We start from the raw sequence: 20,097 nt of genomic DNA, 5'->3' as shown, positions 1-20,097 counted from the left end.
AACTATAAGTTATAATTATTAATTGTCAATAATCTAACAAATAGTTGTTTTTATTTGATTCATATCTGTCAGTTTAAAGGGACTAAATCGTTAAAGATGCTCCACCGCCGACAGAGCATAAATTTTATTCATCATTTGAACAATAATTGGTGTTTAATCGTGTATATATATGACTAATTAAAACAAAAAATAACATAAAATAATGTATTTTGCCTTTGGTGCATGCGCAGTCATTACTTCATTCTATATATATTATAGTGTCATGGAATTTTTTGCGGGATGCAATTAATTATTTTTCATACTTTTAACTTGAAGTAAAATTAGAAGCTCAAACTTTTCAAAGGTGGTAATAGTGTAAAGTAAGTAACTTTTGTAACTGAAGAAAAATACTAAATCGTCTGCTTCTGTTTTTGATAGTGAAAAAATACCATTTGTCAGCGGTGGAGCATCTTTAATAAAGTACATGTACACCTGTATAATATATACATAATTAACGGGTGATAATACCTTTCACTTCTTGTCATATTTTCATCACATACTCTAAAGCTTCATAGAACGTATGCTGATTTACTTGTCAATGTATGTATCAGCTGTTTCACTGAATCAGGCCAATATAACCGATAAAATATAAGTGGCCTCTTATAGAGGTGTTATTACATCTATATCCATTAGCCGGATGAGATTTCAGCGATCCAGATTTTGAACTCAAAGCTGCACTTGGTTCTTTCCGTGATAAACAGCCAATGCCGACAGATACAGTTTCTTGTTGTGTTTGGCGATATTTTAACGTTGATACACATTGCCAATATTTAAAATAAGATGTTGTAATTTTGAAAACTTTCTAATTTCAGGTATAAGAACGTTTTTAGGAAGTCAAAATCCCTAAGAAATCTATGTAAATCCAATGATTTAGTAACTTTAATATTAATTGTCAATAATCTAACAAATAGTTAATTTTATTTAAAGAGACAATTCACTCAGGCAAATTCTTTTACATAACCAATAAGCAAACTATAGCATAAATGTATTGTTCTACATTTCTTATGAAACATATATAACGTAAAACATTGACAAATTCCACAACATTGTTAAGTATTTTAATTAATATCGTTGAAATATCAAAATCGTTGATCAATACGATTAAGCAGGTACAATATTAACTCTGTACCCATACCCGAGCCAAAGTCACGCACGTTAAACAAATGAACTACATAACCACTGAGAAGGTAATAAAATGATTTTTAGGCAAGACAATTCACCTAATAAGGTAAACACACTACTGTCAGAGCGATTTGAGCAGTTCTAGCCAAAGTTTGCATTACTTTACGAGCAAGGGACAGGGTTCGGCATACAAGAAGTTCGACCCACAATATGTAATGGCGGACAGCGAGCAAGTTTGAACATTTCACACGCATTTCACAACCATGGGCTTTTCTGGCATATCACAGAAAAAAGACTGATCTAATTTCCGTTAGAACTGGTTTGTTTCCGATATATGTACACATTTTAATGTTCTCTTAGACTGAATTGTTACTTTTATTTAATTCCTATTGGTCAGCTACAATTGTAATAGTGAGTGACAAGAGTGACCTCTTTCTGTCTATAATTACCTGATTTGGGTCAGTGTTGTGAAGTCCTTGCTTGACAACCGTCTTGCCACTAATTCACTTAGCTGGCTATCCAAAGAGAGCGACTCTTGTATCATCCGCTCAGCCATGACACGACACTGACTCCTAGATCGTCCCGACATCACTAAATCCTGGTCAAAGTCTCCGCTAAGGTACAGACAATATCATTTTTATACGTTTATTTACGGGAATAAATAGCGCAAACCTTGGTATTCATTCTTCATCACGTCATAAATTCAACTCCAATTAGCATGATGATAGTCATCACGATACACATATTATACATCATACATAGACTTTGGATTCAGAAGTAACTTCTCAGAATAAATCATAATTCTGTTTTAATAAAACTTCAGTATTTTCCTCGTGTTTTTCCCTGATCACATAAAAGTGAAGATTAACTTCAACTTAAATGAAATTATGGTTTTTTTTTTACATCGATATGTTATGTATAGTATTTAAGCAGTTGTACATGAAACATCTAAAAGTCCTTAAAAAGAAACAAATGAAAACTGAAAAGTCAAAGGAAACCAAAACTGACTACCTAAGATGGAAAAGATCAAATATACTCTCATACCTTTGAGAGTATGGATCTCTGTGGAACATCTCTTCTGGATACATAGCCATGTCTCTGTAGGGAACTGGGTAGGGGAAATAGTAGCCCCCTGGGGGCCCTGGGTGGCCAGGGAGAGGTACTGAATGGGGACCAGGATGTCGCTGTGGGAAGCCACGACCAGCCTCTACAAACCGAGGATCGTAGTTTTGGAAGTAGGGTGCAGCAGGACCCATTGGTGGGTATCCCTGGTGAAAAGGGGGGTGTTGTCCGAGGGGTGAGGTAGGTGTTGTAGGATTATCCTGATCCTGAAAGTGTAAAGGTTTGGTATCGTCCTGATGTAATTTGTTACCCTCCTGTATCATGATGGGTTTGTTTGGATTATTGGGGTCAAACAGCCTCCTCTGTCCAGACCCACCTCTAGCAGAGCTAGCGGACAGACCTGGGTGAGAAGACTGAGGACCAAGATTTTTCCTGCCATGACCTTGAGCTTCATCATGTAAATTATGAGAATCAGAGTGAAGAGCACCTGACGGTAGCTTGATGAGTCCTCCACGAGGTGAGGTTCCCGTCTCATGCATAGGTTCATCACGTCCTGAGTGTCGACGTTCACGCCTGTCATGGCGATGATGTTGCTCCTTCCCATGACCTCTTGTGTCATGATAACCTCTTGAATTAGTATTCTGTATTTCTTGTCCTTGACCCCTCGCATCATGAGCTTGACCCCTCGTGTCATTACCTTGACCTCTAATGTCCTGGCCTCGACCTCTGGCATCATGAACATGGCCTCTGTTGTCCCTACTTCCAACCCTAGTATCTTGTCCTGATCCCCGGCTACCCCTTGTGTCCTGCCCCCGGCCTACACTTCTCCTGTCTTGTCCCCTCCCCATACCCCCTCTGTCATGAAATTCTTTGCCCTGTCCACTTTGCCCCCTGTATTCATTATGCTGACTCCCTGAACCATGCTTTTCCCGGCTCCTTTCAGCACTTCGTGCCCTTCCTCGCCCTCTACCCCTTGGAACTGAACTTTGTGCTTGGTTTTTCTGCCCTGGCTGTTGCTGATGACCAGAAACTTGTTGATTACCTTGATGATGACCCTGGCCATGACCTTGTTGATGACCTTGTTGGTGACCTTGACCAGGTCCTTGCATTGTTACCTGACGTTTCTCGTTGTGATCTTGAGCAAATGTGATTTTGAGGCTGAGGTTCTCAGGGTTATTCAAAGCTTCCCGACTAGAGCTCATATCTTTAAGACTAGCATTGCTGCTCCTCCTGCGGCGCCTCCCTTTCCGTGGAAGACTCAGACTATGGTACATTCTCTCTCCATCATCTCCTTGGTAACTCTGGACACTATGGACACTGGATACACTAGAATCTCTACTCTGTCGACCGTTGAGGGAACTCCGTCGGTTTTTCCGTCTACTTCTGGGCAGCTCATTGTACCAATGCTCACTGTTATCATGCTGTCTGTCTCGAGACCCTGAGTTACGATTTTTGTTATCGCTATATTGATTGTCTTTAGCTCGAGAAGGTCTGTATTGTCTTTCACTTGTCTTATCGCGATAAACACTATACTCACTACCAGATTCTGACATTCTATCTGACTGTTTTTGATCACTTCCCATTCCAAAGTCCATTCCAGGAAAATCACCTTGCCTCTCTAGAAATTCTTTCAGCTTCATAGTTTCATCCTGGACTTGCTTAGCCATCTCTCTCTCTACTTCTTTATCCCAATCCAGAATTCTGGTGGTGGTTTCATCGTCAATACTCAGATCACTGGCAGTACTCACATCACTGCTGACACTTCCTGTTCTCTGGCGTCTCATCGTTGACAGGGAGTACCTTTTAGGTGGACCTTTGCCCGATATCTGACCTTTTGGAGGTTTTTGTTTCAGGTTTCCATTTCCACCATGTGTACTGCCAGTCAATGATGAATTACTGTTCCGTCGCTCAAAGATCATGGTCGGTATGGGATTGCCACCACCTTCTTCAGGTTCATCTGGAGCATCGTTGATTGACACAGTTGTTTGCTTGACTGGGCGGTCACGAGGACGCCGTTGATTAATCCGCTGTGGTTTAGGTGTTTCTGCTCCAGAAACAACATTAGCTTGTGAGGTATTCTGATTCTGTTTGTCCTGTTTTTCATCTGTATCACCTTTTTCTACAATCCTTAATTCTACATCCCAGTTTTCAGTAGGTGGACTATCCTCCTTCTGTACATTTCCTCCTCCTCTACCTCCTCCCTTTTCTCTTGGCCATGTACCATAACCTTCCTCTTGATTATGTCCCCTTCCAAAACCTCCTGCACGCTTACCTCCCCTTTCAGCCATGACCTGTCTTTTCTGACCATGATATCTATCTCTGGGAAACTTCTGTCCATGGTGCTCACTTTTGTTTCTGTTTTGCATTTGGTGATCTTCTTGACTTCCAGCTGACCTCAACCTTTGACCTCCACTTACTTGAGGTTCACTTTGACCTCCAATTAACCTTGACTCACTGTCAGATCTCTGAGGAGTAACTTGATCAGACTTTGATTCTTGAGTGGAAGGTGCCTGATTCATGACTGTAATTTTAACATCCATGGGAGAGGATTTCCCAAAGTCAATTTTACGTGGAGAGGTTGTATCATCAGTAGCTTGATTCATTGGCTGTGTTCGTGACACATCCTCAACCTCCTCTGATTCTGAGTCTTTCTGACTTTGTTCAAGCAGCTTTCCCTTTGGAACATATCGTTGGATCTCTGGTCTTTTTCCTGTCTTTGGTCGCTTCTTGGTATCTCCTAGGCCTGGACTGGTCAGCCCATCATCAGACTGCACTTGTAAGTTTCTTATATTTGTAAGGACCTCGTCAATCTGTAATACAGACAAAAAGTTACACAGTTTGTGTAATATAATATAGGAACTAGAGTGGTATCATCTACTAAAATTCAGTTAATCTCAGACTTTCAAATATGTTACACATCTTCTGTTTAATTACACATTCTAAGCTTAAGAAGAATATGAAAGTATTAAACATCTTCTAGATAATAAATATCATGTATATTTTCTTTGGTAAAATCCTACAGCTGACACATACAATATCCTATTTATTTTGAGGTAAAAATTGTGATAAATTTATTCAAACTTAAAGTTTTTGAAACAGATATTTTAAAGCATGCTATATATAAGATACCAATGTGTTAACTCTGAGACTAAATACACCAGTCAGGATTAGACAGTATAATAACTACCTCTTTTTCCACACTGTTCTCCTTGCTGCTGTTGGTCGTTGATCCATGACTCTGCACATCCAGCTCTTCTTCCCAACACTCACTCTGTACCTCTCCTTCTGGCTCGCCATTCCAATTCCCTCCCTCACCCTGTTCTTGCTGCTGCTTGTGCCTTAAGATACTCGGTGGCTGGTACACTCCCCTTGTTGGGCGTTTCTGACGTCTCTCCTTCTTTTTGTCTGTTCGACTGTACGGGTCATCTGAAGAGAGCAGAAATAAATAAGATACATGAATAAATATATGTGGAACTTTCTTTACCACATCAATTCCTCAGTCTTGACCATCATACATGTATATGTGTTATGGGATGTAAAATAAAACAAAAATTAGACAAGAAAACATTAATAGAGCTAACACTGTTTGTATTTTCTCGGTTACTCATGGGTGTGTGCACTCCTCAACTGGATACCTAAGGGTATACATGTTGGAATTTTTCTTAATCTTTCTATTCATTACTTATAAATTAGGTCCTTACCTATGCAATCTGCTTTCATGCAGTTAATCCAAAGGGATCTAATGTAAATACTAGTGATGAGAATAGGTTTCATTTTCATCATCAATAATCAGAATGTCAAAATTGATCGATTATTGATTATAATCAGTTTTAAAATTCTGGAAATAATTGCTCTATTTGTTGGAATTATAAACACTATTCCGAGATTATTGTGATGTATAACTATGTTTATAAACTGGCGAATAATAATTACAAATATTACTTGAATCATAATTATATAATTAGGTAATAGTGTGGTAAGAAAGCATGTCCATTGCGACGGACTAATGCGTCATGATGGATACTGTTGTGTACTGTATGGGAACAATGTCTGTCGGTTAATTATTGATTCATGATCAGTTGAATTATGATATCTAAACAAATGTTTCATGACACAAATCTAAAGATTTAGGACCAATTTCAAAAAAATTCAAATTAATTGGTTTTACAATTTCTTAATCAATGATCTGTTTAAAAAAATTTGTCGGCTAATTTTCAATTTTTTTCGATCATGGACCCATCACTAGTAAATTTATACTGGCAATATCTGCTTTGTCTACAGCTGTATATAACTATTATAAGATCATCAGATTATTTGAACTACATTTGTATTTAGATCTGTACACGTAGCTGGCACTGTGCAGGCAAGTCAGTTTTTTTCTTCTTTTTTTTTTCTACAAGATTTCAGCTTCATATCCATTGGCAAATTAAAGCCTATAATTCCCCCAATTCAAGCCTTAAATTTCTAACTTGATACATACAAACATTATATTGTTCATTTGTATGTATATGTTTAACCAAAAGAGATATATGAACTAAGTCAGTCACTTATACTTTTGACATTATTGGTGTGTTTTGCTTCAGAAATATACAGTTCATAACTGCCTGACTGGAAATAAATAACTTTATTTGTTATGACTGATGTTCATACATATATTGTGTTGACAGTATATCAATATCTCTATGGTAGAAGTACATTTTTTTTTTGTACATGTATACAGGGTTCGAAATTAACACTCGCAAACTAGCAAAATGCGACTTGATTTTTGAAATGGCTAGTTGAAAAATATTGTACTTGCAATTTTTGGCGAGTGGGTGCATCAGTTGTTATTATATATAGACAGTCAGAGAATCAGACTTCCAAACACGGTACCATACGGACCTTGAGACATTGACTTATTTCATGTCATTCAGTCTACTATTATAAAGACAATCAATCCTGCTATTCATTATGTGAGCTTAGACAAATGTGAGTGATACTTAAATCATATGTAACTAGTTTTCATTTACACAAAGTGCCACATTCTGAAAATAATTTGTTGTTACACTATACTATATAGGGATGCTAAAGTAAAATGTCAATGAATTTGGTTTGGTAACAAATTTCTGTTTTGGCGAGTTGAAATTTTACCAACTTTTCGAAAATGGATAGTGGCTTATACTAATAAGTTAAAAAATTAAATTCTACCCCTGGTATAGTTGTTTTTAGTCACATCTGTGCAAAGCATCATATATATTAGTACTACTACTACTGGCAGGAGACCAGTTCTTGCTGAGACACAGTACCAATATTCTAGCCATCGCATATATATTTGTATGATTTTCACGCAATTTTACACCAATAAAGTCATCTTCTAATCTGATAGAAAATACCTTCATGCTGATTTCAACAAAAAAATTGTCTGAACATTTGTGTGCGATTATAGCAGGATTGGACTGGGTCGATCATCGATGACCAGGTAGCTCAGTCGGTAGAGCACTCGGCTATTGTTTGTACGGTCCTGGGTTCGAATCCCGGTCTGGCCGCTACATTTTCTCATCTCCTTTTACAGAATTGGTGTCCAACTAAATAATGCACGGTGGTGGTGTTTGGAAGGGTCTTGTATGTCTTCGAGGGCGAAGACTTTGAGAAAGGAGGGAGGAGTGTAGCGGGATTGGACAGGGTAGACTATCAGTGACCAGGTAGCTCAGTCGGTAGAGCACTTGGCTAGTGTTCGTAGGGTCCAGGGTTTGAATCCCGGTCTGGCCGCTACATCCTCTCCTCTCCTGTTACACGATCATACACATGTAATGGCGAGAATAGGTACTTCGCGAGAACTGGTCACCTGTCAGTACATATGTATGAGTCCTTATTTAACACTTAACCAATAATATTAGACCTAATAATTAAACATGGAATGGATATACATATGTATATATGATAAAATCACACAAAGTAATATTTCAAAAGTGTTTTCATATTTTCAAATAGTTATAAGCCAAATTTAATCATAAAAAATACTGGTGCAGTGTCCAATACTGTGTATGTACGAAATAAACAGGTAAACAGAAGACTGAAGAATACACGTGTGAGACTGAGTTAATTTTGTCATTTTTGTGTACCAGTAATTTGATCGACAGATGCATCGTTCAACCTTACCAATTGCCAAAATGTGCCAATTGACATAAAAACCATCAGTCTTCTAATAAAACAACAAATCAAAAGCGAAAAGTGTTCTCTGTTATGCTATTTATGGAAATGTTCAAAATATTTTGAAAATCAGTTGAAACACAAAGTGTTGCTAATTTTTTGTTTTGAATTTCAGTAAAAGTCAAGGATATTGACGCTTCGACCTATTTACCTTCTTTCGTTTGTCTTCCGTGGTGTGAGGATGACTTTTCTGCTTTCCTATGTACAATATTTTCCAGTTCATTGTAAGAAATCCGAACAATATCTGTTTTCGCAGCCATTTTCTTCTGCGACCGCCATTATCGTATCTCCTCAGGTGAAGAGTTCCACTTTCGGTTTAAGATGGATCGTCCCGCTAAAATTTGAAGGGCCATGCTACTAACAGCGGTAGCTTGATATATATATATTTGCTTACTTATAGTATAGTTAAACCTAGACTGGCCACCAGTCTCTAGAATATTAAAAAAAAATCACTAAAATTTGGCTTGATTACTTTTTGTCCTGATTCCGATCCTAACCTAGGGGGAGATAGGCCTAATCTAGTAAAAAAAACTCTGCTGACTGCGAAAGTCTTATCGGCAACTTAGGGTCTGGTGCCCAATCTTAGTTAAACCAAACTGAGTTAATAGCTGTTTTTCGATAGACGTTTTGTGTCCCTGATTCTTTTTTTTATTTTTTTTAATCAAGTATATACATGTAGCCTGTCTAAATTAGATATCTACTTTGATAATTTCAAGAGTCATGTTTAAAAGGTACAAGTGTTGAAATAATGGGTCCAGTTTAATTACTTTTTAGACGGTTTGCATAAGATTCCTTAAATATAAGGATTTTTAACTGAAAATTCTCCAAAGAAAAGCATTACAGATAAAAAAAAATCCTTATCTTATGATTTTTCTATAACGCTAAAGCTATGAACATGGACATGTATGTGAAATTGGGCCCTGATTTTTAGTTTTGGTTTACCAGATTTACAACGTCCTCTTAGGACGTAGGCCTAATCCTCTGAGAAGTCAAGATTTTCTTGTATTAAACCTTTTTCTCGTATAGATTTTTGGAAATAAGAGTTCATACCATAAAAAAATGGAAGAAAAACATGTCCGTGTGCTCGTTTTTGAGCTATTGTCACTCAAAGATACCTACATGTAGCTGACAAATAATTGGATTTTTTATGGGAATTTTGCCGTTTTGACCATATACACAAAAGATTAAAGCCATAATTTACTGATGATGTGTTTAAATGTTTGATCTTTGATGTGGTTATATGCTCTCTTTCTACGTATATATTTTGTACTCGCATACATATGTACGTTTCGTAAACAAGTCTCTCTGGTGGAAAAAAAAGATGAAATCATAGAACCATATAATTATGGGTCTCTGGTGAAAGTAAGAAATAAAGGTGTTATCCACTTTTTATTTGTCTGATTTAGAAAGAACAACCCTTTCCCTATTGATATGCAAACTATTGACAAAAGTTTAATACCAGAACGTTTTCTAGAAAGGGTTAAAGTTGACAAAAATGGCTGAAAATGGTGCATTTTGGAGCTCAAAATTAAGGGGTAGGGGTAGCATATGTTGTTATTTTGAGAAAAAATATGACTCTTATTAATCATAACTGGTATATCTTTAATGAAGACTACTTGAAAATGAATTCTACAAACATCCATACATATCAAACACCTCATTAGGGAATTGTGGCTTTAAATTCTAGTGTATGTGGTCAAATGGCTAAATTCCAATAAAATCCACTATTTTGTCATTTTGGTATCTTTGAGTGACAATAGCTCAAAAACGAGCACACGGACATATGTTTTTTCTTCCATTTTCTTTCACGGTATGCACTCCTATTTCCAAAAATCTATATGAGAAAAAAAGTTGAATACAAGAAAATTTTGACTTCTCAGAGGAGTACATCCTTAAAGATAACGTTCCTGCCTAGAAATGACGAGTCCATGTTTTAAAATGAATGAATTTCCTAGCTATGACATCACGAGACTAAAACATATTTGATATTTTGATATACATTTGTATTAGTTATCATGACCCATTTAATTTGGTGTAAATTATTTTGAATGCATAATGGACTTAATGCTAGATCACGCAAAAACTGCCAAAAGCGACCAAATGCCACCATTTGAAATCTAGATTTTCATTTTTAGCACACCATCATCAGATGGTGGGCGTGGGCTATTCAAATCGCTTTTCGTCCGTGGTCCGTCGTCCGTCCTTCCATCCGTTAACAATTCTTGTTACCGCTATTTCTCAGACAGTACTGAAGGGATTTTTTTTTCAAATTTCATATGTAGGTTCCCCTAAGGCTCTAGTTATGTATATTGCATTTTGGGACTAATCGGTCAACCTGGCGGCCATCTTGGATTTTGCTAGTTAAAATTTGTTACCGCTACTTCTCAGAAAGTACTGAAGGGACCTGTTTCAAATTTCATATATAGGTTCCCCTAGGAATCTAGTTGTGCATATTGCATTTTGGGACTGATCGGTCAACAAGATGGCCGACCGGCGGCCATCTTGGAATTTGATTGTAAAGTTTGTTACTGCTATTTCTCAGAAAGTACTGAAGGGATCATTCTCAAATTTCACATGTAGGTTCCCCTAGGACCCTAGTTGTGCATATTTCATTTTGGGACCGATCACTGAACAAAATGGCCGCCAGGCAGCCATCTTGGATTTTCATAGTTAAAGTTTGTTACCGCTATTTCTCAGAAAGTGCTGAAGGGATCTTTCTCAAATTTCATATATAGGTTCTCCTAGGACCCTAGTTGTGCATATTGCATTTTGAGACCGATTTGTCAACAAGATGGCAGACCGGCGGCCATCTTGGATTTAGATAATTAAAGTTTGTTACCGCTATTTCTCAGAAAGAACTGAAGGGATCTCTCTCAAATTCCATACGTAGGTTCCCCTTAGCCCCTAGTTGTGCATAATGCATTTTGGGACTGACCGGTCAACAAGATGGCCGACAGCTCGCGATCTTGGATTTAGATAAGTAAAGTTTATTACCGCTATTTCTCAGAAAGTACTGAAGGGATCATTCGTAAATTTCACATGTAGGTTCCCCTACGGCCCTAGTTATGCATGTTGCATTTTGGTACTTATCGGTCAACAAGATGGCCACCTGGCAGCCATCTTTGATTTTGAGAGTTACCGCTACTTGTCAGAAATTACTGAAAGGATATCTCTCAAATTCCATGCGTAGGTTCCCCTTGGGCTTTAGTTATGCATAGTACCTTTGGGACTGATCGGTCAACAAGATGGCCAACCGGCCGCCATCTTGGATTTCACCACTGGTTCTCAGAAAGTAATGAAGCGATCTGTCTTAAATTTCATATGTAATATGTTACTTTGAAAAAGTTTGAAAAGCAGGGAAAAAGATCCCTCTTTCCATTGTCAGACATAGATCATTCTTTGGTGGGCGCCAAGATCCCTCTGGGATCTCTTGTTTCCTTCTGAGAGGAGATAGGGTTGTATTTACCCGGAGCTAAAAGATTGAAAAGAAGTAAAAAACGGTCGTAGGTTTGTTTGTCAATCCAAGGATTTATATAAACTTATAAATCCATGGTCAACCCATTTTCTTTTAATCAAGAAAAATAGATAGGGACCAATTATTCATCTGTAAAATAGTGATGGGCAGGTGTGTGATTTTACCGAACCCTTTAGATTTAGGGCCTTTTCAGTTTATACGGTATGACTGGTAGGTCATAGCTGTTCGTTTTAGAATTGATGATAGACCTGATTTTAAATTGTTTTCAGACGAGCCTTCACATTTACAAGAGATCCCAGAGGGATCTTGGCGCCCACCAAAAAATGATCTATATCTGACAATGGAAAGATGGATCTTTTCTCTACTTTTTAAACTTTTTCAAACATACTACATATAAAATTTGAGACAGATCGCTTCAGTACCTTTTGAGAAATAGCGGTAACAAACTTCAACTTTCAAAATCCAAGATGACTCCTTGGCGGCCATCTTGTTGATCAATCGGTCTCAAATCACAATATGCACAACTAGGGCCCTAAAGGAACCTACATGTGAAATTTGAGAAAGATCCATTCAACACTTTCTGAGAAATAGCAATAACAAACTTTGAATAACAAAATCCAAGATGTCTGCCTGGTGGCCATCTTGTTGACCGATCGGTCCCAAAATGCAATATGCACAACTAGGTCCCTAGGGGAACCTACATATGAAATTTGTGACTGATCCCTTCAGTACTATCTGAGAAATAGCGGTAACAAACTTTAACTATCAAAATCCAAGATGGCGACCTGGCGGCCATCTTGTTCACTGATTGGTCCAAAAATGCAATATGCACAACTAGGGCCCTAGGGAAACCTATATATTATATTTGAGAAAGATCCCTTCAGCACTTTTTGAGAAATAGGGATATCAAACCTTAACTATCAAAATCCAAGATGGTCGCCTGGCGGCCATCTTGTTTTTCCTATTAGCCTCAAAATCTGTATGGCACAACAAGAGACCAAGGGTACCCTCCATGTGAAGTTTGAACAAAATCCCTTCAGTAGTTCTCAAGAAATATCGATAATAAACTTCAACTGCCAAAATCAAAGATGGCTGCCTGGCGGCCATCTTATTTTTCCGATCAGCCTCAAAATCTGTATGGCACAACTAGGGACCAAGGGTAACCTCCATGTGAAGTTTGAACAAATTCCCTTCAGTATTTCTCAAGAAATATCGATAACAAACTTCAACTGCCAAAATCAAAGATGGCTGCCTGGCGGCCATCTTGTTTTTCCGATTAGAAAACAAAATCTGTATGGCACAAATATGGACCAAGGGGACCCTCCATGTGAAGTTTGAACAAAATCCCTGCCGTAGTTTTTAAGAAATAGTGATAACAAGCATTGTTTTCCGACGGACGACGGACGCAGGGCGATTTGAATAGCCCACCATCTGATGATGGTGGGCTAAAAATAGCAGTAACAAACTTTAACTACCAAAATCCAAGATGGCGGCTAGTCGGCCATCTTGTTAATTGATCGGTTCCAAAAATGAAATATGCACAACTAGGTCTCTAGAGGAACCTACATATGATATTTGAGAAAGATCCCTTTGGTATTTTCTGAGAAATAGCTGTAACAAAAATTGTTATCAGACAGACCACAACAATGATGATGATGTGCTGAAAAAACATAATTACGAAAGTTTTGCTGATTTTCTGAAAGTCACACATGTGTGAAAAGCGAGACCATCTGGTTTCAGCTAACAAACCACTCATAATATATAGTACCAGTTAACATACATTTCTAAATATGGATTTCTGAGACATTTACGGGCCAATATAAAAAAGATCATTATCAAGTGTATTGCGATTAAAACTGTTACATTTTTGTTTGTCTATAGAAAACCTTTAGTCTCTATATTCGTAAGTAAATTTCTTGTGTTGTGGGAAGAGTAAATTATATTTTGATTATGAGAAACCCCAGTGTAGAAACATCATTGAAATGTACAATGTAGTACAGAATTTTGTGAAACATTTTTTTTCGTTATTCATGTCAAAAACTTGTTGCAAGTACATGTACTATTTTTCTTAAAGAAGAGAAGTTTTGCTATCATTTTAACATAATTAATTATTTTTGAAATATTTCTAACTATTCATGCGATGTTGTTTATTTTGGCAATCATCAATTTTGTTATTTGCCGTCAGATGTTGTCTGCTCATATTCAAATTACGGAACTAGTAAGCAAACTTTTCTTATTGGCAGAAGAAAAGTGTCAACACGCCATAATTATCATGCACCATGACCAAAGAATTGACTGATTTTATGAATGAGAAGTGAAAAATAAAATAGGTGTTTGAGCACTGTCCTGTTTGAGCATTGGTCAGGTGAGTCTACTATTGTCATACAAAAGCTGTAACTCTTTTTATCATGGAAACATGTTTTATTTTATCACATGGCAGTAAATATTTGACCTGTCATCATAAGATCTACCCATATATTACAAACAGTTAAACAGTTCCTTTCCAACAGAAAGGAGATTCTATACTCACACTATCTAAACTGTAGCCAACAACTTTCCAAACTCAGTTGGAAATCAAACAACCAAAAACAAGGGTAACTAATATTCACTGATATTGGGGAAAATATAAAATAATGAAAATGCCATCATTCAAGATAAGTCATTGTATATTTCACATCTGTTCTTGTTATTTTTTTCTTTTCTTACTTTTTATTTTCCAATTGGATAACAAGTTCATGCTGAATGCCACACTATTATTTGAAAATTATCAAATAAAACTTGAGTAAGTCCATTTCAGTCCTAGGTCATTGTATATAAATATGAAAAGAATTCTTTGTATAAATCTAGCACTATCTGCACCACCGGAAGGTAATAGCTCTGTTTGTGTGGTTTCCTCACTGTCATCGATATTTGCAGTCTGCCCCTCTGTTAGTTGTTGATCGAGACTTAAGACCAGTTTTGTGCTACAAAGTCCTCTCCTTTTTTAATGTTTGCCTGTAGTTCCTCTTTAGCTTCACTGACAAGTTGAATTTCATATTCAATCATCTTACCAACTCCCAAGTTGGCTTCAACACCATTTTTCTGAAAACAATACCAAAAAAATAAAGCATAAAGTAATCAAAAATAAATATCCTTTGACTATGTATCATTATAAAATTGATTTATATAAAGAACGAGGATTAGGCCAGCCCCAAGACCAAGAAACAATTTTAAGTCTAAAACAGTCAAGTTTAGACTTAGCTCATTACAGATGACATTACAAAAAGTTATGTCATTTTTATTGGCTAATCAAAAACTTAAGTCTAAGTCTGTTTCATGATCCTGTGACCAGATTCACAGTTTGAATGTCATTTTTTTTCCAAATGAAAATCACTATGAACATGATGTGATTAATAGCTAAAGGCTACACTTCTACAAGTAAACTAATATCAACTGTAGTGATACCTGGACAGGCCCTGATTTCTCAAAATTAACTTAATAGATCAAACATTGACTCAGTAAAACTTTTTCATATAAGTTACATAAGGAGAAGAACTTTTGACTTTAAGTCTGCTGTTTTGTTTCGGGATAATTGACATAGCACTGATAAAAACTGGTATATTACTTCTTTGATCCATATTAATTCTATTGGTGATACCCAAACTACATGTTGCTTTCCTGTAAGAACATTGTTCTTCCAATACAGGAATCATTAATATAATAACATGTCAAACATTCTCACCCCGAGGAGAATAGGAGTGGCAAAATAGCTTGAGTCTGTTTCATTGGACTTGACAAAAGCACATTCTACTTGTCCCTCTCCGCCAGCCAAAGCTTCCAGAACCTTCCCTGCAAATCTGGCTGCAGCAAATGCCATGGACAGGGTAGCAGATCCCTAAAGGGCAAAAGTGTGAAAAGTTCAATGTAAACAGAATCAGGACGTCTAAACACACGTAAATCACAGTCCAGTTAAAGCAACCTTAGCTCAAACACAGGTCAATGTTCTTATAATATGTCTGTAATATGTAAATAAATGAACTATGCTGATAAAGTGATTTTATTGGTCCCCAGAGGTTCATTATCACCCTGTTTTACTGTATGTATATCCAGAGGTTCATTATAACCCTGTTTTACTGTATGTATACCCAGAGGTTCATTATAACCCTGTTTTACTGTATGTATACCCAGAGGTTCATTATAACCCTGTTTTACTGTATGTATACCCAGAGGTTCATTATAACCCTGTTTTACTGTATGTATAACTTCAATTAAGTACAATGAAATCAAAAACATTTTTTATCCAATTTTAAATTTTCCCAATTAAAATCACCAGTATAATATGTTTGTTATTTGTAATCATCTTAATTACACACATAGAAATTATAACTTTTATTTTACACAAAGGCAGGTAACTTACTGCTCCAGCCTTGGCTTCCACAACTTCAGTACCAGCATTCTGTATCCTGACAGTTAAAGCTTTGCGCTCTTCCTAAAATTCAGGTCAAACAGGTAAACTTTATGTTCTTCTAAAACTGCTCATAAATATCATTAATTTACCTATAGGCCTGTAGCTTCTAATTCAACTATTTAACTACACTTAAACTTTCTTTTCCTTAGGCATCAAGACTCTATTAAATGGCCCTATGTAATTCTGATCATCAATACTATTTTTTTTCAATTCAGTCATATTTTATTTTCACATTATGAAATGTAATACATATTTTTTTTTCAAATAAAAGCAAAATATTCAATACTTAACTTGTCAGAAAGAAAAACTCTAAATGAACACAGAACTTTATGACATTTCTGAATGTTGCCTTCACCTTTATATTCCACTGAAATTCTATTGTGTAATTCCATAATTCAGTAATGGCCCACTCATTTATAAGAAATTAAATGCTGAGGTGTAGAATAACTTACGGGAGGGAAAGACACTGCGGGTGTGGCCTGAGAAATGAGTGGGATAATTGTTACACCGCTGTGTCCTCCGATCACTGGTACACTCATGTGTGCTACTTCAAGTCCCTGGAAGCAAAGGAAACATTCTTAGTGTTGATCGCTGGTACACCAAGTCATGGAAAATATCATCATGTTAGATTAAAGGCTGATAAAACTAGAAATACCTGTAAGACATGCATACATACACCTTCACAAGTTCTGACATTTCATGTCAGACAACATAAATACAGAAATGTGAATCACAACTTCTGGCATTTCAGGTCAGACTAAATATATACAGCAATGTTGATCACATACTTTGATGATAAATCCTATCTAAATATCGTCAACATCAATGTTCTTATACTAACCCTGGCCTCTGCAATAAAGGTGTTTGCTCTCACTGCATCTAAAGTTGTAACTCCAAACAGACGTTTCTCCCATCCTTGTACACCTTCCCTTTTGTACACCTCTGCTGCAATTGGAACTGTGGAGTTAACCTGAAAAAAGGCATCATTACATGAATACCACAAACATGCATAGAAAGAACTATCAATATGAAATGAATTATCAAAATTATCATTATTATTATTTTCACATTATCAAACTAATTTTGATTACACAAAATGAAATTGTGGTTGTTGACTGAATTTCATACTTTTTACATGTGGATTTCCTTAGAAAATAATACATTTGTTGTGTAACCTCTTCACATTTGGTATCAAGTACCAGTATCCAACCCTAAAAATGAGATCATAGACCACTATTTGACTTCTTGGTTTGACCATTGTAGTCAATTTCTCTCTTTCCTGTGGAAAGAAAGACTTATTGTGACGTCACAATGACTATAAGACTTCATGTAAATAATGACATCATTGAAAATGTGTACCAACTTCAAAGGTCTAAACAGGGAGCAGAAAATACTTATAATATTTTCAGCTTATAAGTTTTGATGGTGTTAATGTTGCGATATAAGAGAAAACGTTTTTGTTTATGGGCATGAATTAAAGGGATATTCCACCATAAGCGTGCCATCACTTAATTAAGTAGATTTAATGACACCTCAGACGGCATAACCCTATCTTTATATAAAACACTCCAATACTAAATTATGTACATGTGCAGTTGATATAAGAATCAAGATTTTTGGCAATTGTGACACCTCATATTTATCTATTAAAAGTATATCAATTCTCAAAATGTTGCATAACTTTTGTTGCTGGGAAATATATCAAAAGTTCTTCCTGATTTGTTGGTTACAGCACATCTAATTATAAGTATAATTAGGTCATACTCCAATATATTGTAAAGCATTTAAAACTGACAATCTTACCGGATTTGTTATAATGCCAACCATGGCCTGAGGGCATTTTTTAGCACATGCTTTTGCTAGATTGAGTACAATGCTTGCATTTGTGTTGAATAAATCATCTCTTGTCATACCTGTGAAAGAAGGAATCACTTTTAGCATATTTCAACTTGCATTTAGTCAACCAATCCTTTTAAGCAGTATACATGAACCTGTCACTTAGCATTGATACTACAAATATTACAGAGTTATCTGCCTTTGTGAATAAGTATTGATTGTGACGTCACTTGTTTGAGAGCGTAAAGTCATCCTTTCAGAGAAAATGACACAACTTTCAAAATAAGGACATCATATTGGATGCCTACCTGTAAGGGAGGTTATAATATGCACAGACAGAATAGACATTTTCTCTGAACAATATTTATTATTTTTTTAACGCTATAAAATGACACTGCCAAGTTAGTTAAAAGGTTGAAATTATTTATCAAATATTCTGAACTGGTATCAATGTACAGGTTTAGTCAATAGGATGGACACAGGCTATATGTTATGCCTTTATATCAGTTATGTTACATTTAATGATCAAATCAAACATCTTTTGCAGTAAAAAAATGTAGCTAGATAAGAAAGATTATATGCGTTACTGACTTTTCAAGGGAGGTAATTGTGATTTTCACCTGGCTTTCTTGGTACACCGGCAGGTATGAGCACCAAATCGGCGCCTTCTAAACATGCATCAAGTTCATCTGGTCCCATGTGGCCAGAAACCTTTGCAGGTGTTTCGATGTGACTGAGATCAGCTGCTACTCCAGGTGTGTGGGCGATATCATACAGGGACAACTGTGTGATGGCTGGTGAGGTTTTAAGGAGAAGAGATAAAGGTTGTCCAATTCCTCCACTGGCTCCAAGAACTGCCACTTTAGCATTGGTCTGTGTAATAACCAAAATAATTCAAATTAACTATGGACACTAAGTTTTCTTGAAAGCTATGTTTGGAGCTAATGAAGTAGACTAGTATTTTGAAAATATAAACTTGAAAGCCAAGCTGGTGCAATTTACTTTTGATGTTTATAATACACAGGCACATAAGTGCTGTAAAATATCTCATATACATTTCATCAATTAATGTTATGAAATTTGATAAATTTTTTAACAAACCCGTGATAATACAAGGTCAAGGCCATACACATTTATATATATATAAGCTTACAAATTAATTATATATTTTTATGATTTGATGTATAGCAAAAACAATCAAATCAATTATAATAATAAAAATTGAAATACACGCCTTTCCGTCATTTCTGTAGACAAATCAGACGGATAACGTGTACTTAAGCACACCTTACAATAATATTTATATTAGACCGGTGTAACATGTGGCAAGAACGTGATCGTTGTTGATCAAGTCGACCTGGGATAAGCCGGGCGAGCGTCGGTTTTCGATTTATGGCATTGGCTCAAACGCATATTTTAAAATAGTCAGAAAAACAATAACTCGTCCTAAAGACGCAATAAAAACATATTCTGAATTGAATGCCAACGTCTGCAACTGACCGCTGAAAATAAAATGACACCATGCTTTTCAGCTGTTGCTTTGTTGACTTCTCAACGCCGCAGCAAAATCTGAACAATTTTTAACGGTGTCATGTATCAAAAATACCTTTGATGATGTTGTGAATGTCCTTTGTGACATGCATTTTGAAAGAGCAGGTCTTGCAAGTCTGGAAAACATGTTTGTGTGTATGTTGCAGGTGCCGGTGTCCTTTCCAAGTTTCAAGATGGCCTCAATGACAGGTGGTGTCTAAATAATTAACCATTAAATCCGGAATGTGGAGACTTAGGACAAAAAATACATTGTAGCACACTTTCTTTAAATTTTTATACGAATTTATGACTATTTTTTTATTTGAAAATATTAGATTTTTTCTAAGAAAATAAGAATTCATAAAATATTTACTTTAATGGTATTATCCATTCCGGA

General features: G+C 36.3%; 2 protein-coding genes across 2 annotated transcripts in view; both read right to left on the bottom strand.

Annotated features, from left to right (window-relative positions):
• Positions 1 to 8,699, bottom strand: part of LOC138332232 (telomerase-binding protein EST1A-like) — a 34,014-nt gene extending 25,315 nt beyond the window's left edge. The window contains exons 1-4 of the mRNA XM_069280234.1: positions 8,564 to 8,699; positions 5,411 to 5,649; positions 2,206 to 5,033; positions 1,611 to 1,775 (exon numbers count right to left, since the gene is read on the bottom strand). Of these exons, the coding sequence (XP_069136335.1) occupies positions 1,611 to 1,775; positions 2,206 to 5,033; positions 5,411 to 5,649; positions 8,564 to 8,672 (3,341 nt within the window). The 5' untranslated portion in view covers positions 8,673 to 8,699. The remainder of the gene's footprint in view (positions 1 to 1,610; positions 1,776 to 2,205; positions 5,034 to 5,410; positions 5,650 to 8,563) is intronic.
• Positions 8,700 to 14,287: 5,588 nt separating this feature from the next.
• Positions 14,288 to 19,935, bottom strand: LOC138332230 (malate dehydrogenase, mitochondrial-like). The gene is made up of 8 exons (XM_069280232.1): positions 19,777 to 19,935; positions 18,791 to 19,043; positions 18,138 to 18,247; positions 17,176 to 17,304; positions 16,787 to 16,891; positions 16,284 to 16,355; positions 15,609 to 15,761; positions 14,288 to 14,968 (listed from the first exon to the last, which is right to left on the bottom strand). The coding sequence occupies exons 1-8, from the start codon at positions 19,846 to 19,848 to the stop codon at positions 14,834 to 14,836; spliced, it is 1,029 nt and encodes a 342-aa protein (XP_069136333.1). The 5' UTR covers positions 19,849 to 19,935; the 3' UTR covers positions 14,288 to 14,833.
• Positions 19,936 to 20,097: the final 162 nt, after the last annotated feature.

Source organism: Argopecten irradians, chromosome 9, assembly GCF_041381155.1.
Source record: "Argopecten irradians isolate NY chromosome 9, Ai_NY, whole genome shotgun sequence".
NCBI classification, from domain to species: domain Eukaryota; kingdom Metazoa; phylum Mollusca; class Bivalvia; order Pectinida; family Pectinidae; genus Argopecten; species Argopecten irradians.
This window is presented reverse-complemented; position numbering and strand designations above follow the sequence as displayed.